General features: G+C 52.4%; 1 protein-coding gene across 1 annotated transcript in view; it reads right to left on the minus strand.

Moving 5' to 3' along the window:
• Window positions 1-3,436, minus strand: part of LRRC20 (leucine rich repeat containing 20) — a 7,374-nt gene that overhangs the window by 2,799 nt on the left and 1,139 nt on the right. Inside the window, exons 2-3 of the mRNA XM_008635516.2 lie at window positions 3,117-3,266; window positions 1,485-1,652 (exon numbers count right to left, since the gene is read on the minus strand). Of these exons, the coding sequence (XP_008633738.1) occupies window positions 1,485-1,652; window positions 3,117-3,266 (318 nt within the window). The remainder of the gene's footprint in view (window positions 1-1,484; window positions 1,653-3,116; window positions 3,267-3,436) is intronic.

The following is a 3,436-nucleotide window of genomic DNA, read 5'->3' on the forward strand; positions in this document are numbered from 1 at the left end:
GGGTTTGCAGCCCTGGCAGGAGCCTCTCCAGCATCCCTGGGATGGCAGAGGAGGACAGGCAGGACCAGCACTGGCCCAGGACCACAAACCAGGGGATCCGAGACCTTATAAACACGAGTTCACGTGCAGGGGAGCCTGGAATCTATTTGGGAAGGGCTGGCAGGAGCAATGTGATTGCCCAGGATTTTGTTTCCTTGGAAAAATGGGCTGAAACCCTCTGGCTTTCTGGTCTCTACCTTTTCCCTTTCCAGAAAATGTGTAAAATAAGCTCATGTCACCTATTTCTGCAGCCAGACAGCATCGTGTGCACTACTCAGACATATCCTTACAACATTTTAGCTTGAAATTGTTGAATTTTACTCTGTTTTCTCTTTCCCCACATCTGGAGGACACCTCCCAGCCGAGGGGAGCCTGGTGGGAGGTGACCAACCCTGGCAGCCAAGTTCTCAAGCCACCCCCTCCCCCAGGATCAATCTGGCTGGGTGCAACCCTGGGTGCAGCCTTTCCTCCCTGCATTTTAGCAGGGAATGAGACACCAAAAAGCTGCACTCCCTCCTTGCAGCATCCTGCTTGCACAAAACGAGTGGGAAAAATGCTCTTTGGAGACCACGTCGGATTGAAATCAGCCATTTCAACTCAAAAAGTGATGGAGAGAATTAAAAGTGAGACAGCTCTCTCTGGGAGGTGGGAGAGAAAAAGGGGGTGAGGAAAGGCCGTGTCTTTCTCTGGCTCCTATGGAAGCAGTTTTTAATCCCAGTGCTTCTACGGGCAGAGCCAGGGAGCAGCTGATGTGAGGCTGTTAATAAAACTCATGTTGCAGGGAGCAGCTTTCCCAGAGCAGCTGAAGCAATCCCAGATAAAACAGCAACATTGAGTGGGCTCCGATATTCGCCTCCCTGGGGATCCATGGGGGCTGTGGGATGCTCCAGCCCGGGCTCTTTGAAAGCTGCATCCTAAATAAATCCCCTTTTATCTGTGTACAGCAGCTGCCCCTTTTGCCCAGCTTTTGGAGACTCCAAAGGCTTCAGCTTTTGCACATGAAAGATTTTCGTCCCGCTGCAGGGTTGAGGGATGAGCATCTCTTGCCATTCCTTTAATTTAATTTTTAGGGGATTTTGTAGTGTTAAACAGCTCCTGTTTGCTCTGGGAAATGTCCAGGTGGGCTCGTGTCCTTGCTAAGCTTGGCAGTAAACATCCCAGCCCAGCATTCCTGGGGTCAGGTTCTGCAATCAACTCTGGTATTTTAATGAAATCTGGAGATTTTCGGTCACCCCAGCTGGAGGTGCCTTTAAGAGCTCCACCCCAGCGTGGTGAACAGGGCAGCTCGAATGGGGCTTGACTCCCACTGTGCCTGCAAAAGCTTTTCCCTGGGAGGCGGTGGAAACACCAGGAAAGGCAAGTGCCTAACCAGGCTCTGACTCTTTAGCATCACCCCCCGGCTGATGCTAAATCACCTTTTTCCAGTGGGAAAAGGTCCTTCTCACCTGCGATCTCGTTCTCTTCCAGGTCAATGGTCTCCAGGGTGGGGACGGTGGCCAAGGGCTCCGGGAAGCGCCGGAACCTGTTGCGGGAGAGGTTGATGTCCCGGAGGTGCTGCAGGGAGGTGATTTCCTCGGGCAGGCGGTGCAGGTAATTGCCTGCCAGGTTGAGCTCTGGGAAGAGAGAAGGGAGGTGGTGGGATGCCGGGGAAAAGATGGGAAAATAACTAATGCACGGCTTGATTTACAGCCTCTGTCCCCCGTGGACTGCCAGCTCCCTTAGTGGGATTCCAGCTCCAAAAATTGGGCTCTTTTTCTGCTGTTTTCCGTGATTACCATTGTAGTTTTGCCTGCTGGGAATACCACTTTCAGGAGTGATGTTTTTGTTGCTTGCCTCAGGCTTTGCTAATGAAATTGGGCAGTCTTTTGCAAGCAGGTTCTGTAAAAAATAAGGAATATTTCCTCATAAAGTCAGTGCAATTACCTCCCCGATGGACATTTGTCATGGCTCTCTTTATTCATGTGCCTGAACCCCTTCTGAGGGATAAACAGTGGTGGGTCTTATATGTGAAAAATATCTGTTCTCCACGTTTACCCGTCTGTGATGCTTTTTTTTTCTGTGATGCCCCAGAAATGAGCTGTGGGGCCAGGAGCAGCACTCCTGGGAACAAAACCCAAATCCCCCTGTCCCAGTGCCCTTCTCCAGTGGCACAGGGCTTTCTGCACTATAAATACACACACAAGCTGCCCCGCCCCTGCTAATACCTGGTATTTATAGGTCCTGCCTTATTCAGCCTGTCCCCAGCCCTGGGGCGTCTGTCCCTGCTGAGACCCAGCACATTCATTGCCAGAGTGATTGCTTCACTGGTGGAGCAAAGCCCTTGCTGGGGAACAAGGCCACTTTTTTCCCTTCAGGGCCTGTTGTGCTGTCTAGAAAATGAAAATTGATTTCCTTTGCTCGATGAGTTTCCTTTCCCTGGCCTAGGGGTGTTCTCACAGATGATGCTCCGGCTCCAGAACAAGGGAAGCCTCCCCAGGCACCCACCGCAGTGGCATTTGTGTGGTACGTTGTAGCAACAAAATTGATTTTAGAAGCTGCCAGAGCATCCCCAGCACTGTCCCCGGTGTCCAATACTGTGATACTGGATGCTCTGGGTGCTTGCATGGCCATTTTTTAGCAGATTAGCCTCTGGCTGCTTTCTCTGGGCTCCACAGGGAGGTGTCCCCGTGGTGCTGATGATCGTTCCCCTCTCCTGCAGTGATTAACTCTCACTGATGTCTCAGATGAGGACTAATTGGCCAGCACAGCCTGGATTGCCCCGTCTCTGCCATGCCCTGTTATCCCCAGGCTGCCTTTCCTGTTCCCCTCCATCCCCAGCCCCATCCTTGGAGGGAGCTGGAGGGCGATGAGTGACCCCGGAGCAGCCTGATACCAGTTTGGGAGGGTGGGTGAGAGCAGAACCAGTGTCCTCTTCCTTCAAGGGGCAGAAAGTATAAGGAAAAATGGATTTTTTGGGTCTGAACTAATGCTTGTAATGGGGTGTGAGCTCAGGGGAGACTCTCAGGTGCTTTGCCCCCCCTGCAGCAACCCGGGGGTTCCTTGAGTGTCCCAGAGGACTGGAAGTGGCTGTCCCTTACCTGTCAGCTGGCTGAAGGTGGTGACGAATCGGCTAGTGATGGACTTGAGCTCGTTGTTGGCCAGGGAGATGCGATGGATCCCCTCGGTGACGCTCCTCATGGCTTTGTAGATTCCAACGGGGAAGGCCATCAGTTTGCAGTTGGCCAGATCTGCGCACAGAGAGACCCAGGCACCTCATAGTGCAACCAGCTGGGATGGAGCCATGGATCCCCCTGGTTTTCCACCTCTTCATCCTCGATTTGCCCGAGTGCTGTGCCCTGTGTACTCCTATCCATTACGGGGATCTTGGCAGTCACCTCCACAAACTTTGAGTTTGAAT

This window comes from Corvus brachyrhynchos, unplaced genomic scaffold (assembly GCF_000691975.1).
Source record: "Corvus brachyrhynchos isolate BGI_N302 unplaced genomic scaffold, ASM69197v1 scaffold66, whole genome shotgun sequence".
NCBI classification, from domain to species: Eukaryota; Metazoa; Chordata; class Aves; order Passeriformes; family Corvidae; genus Corvus; species Corvus brachyrhynchos.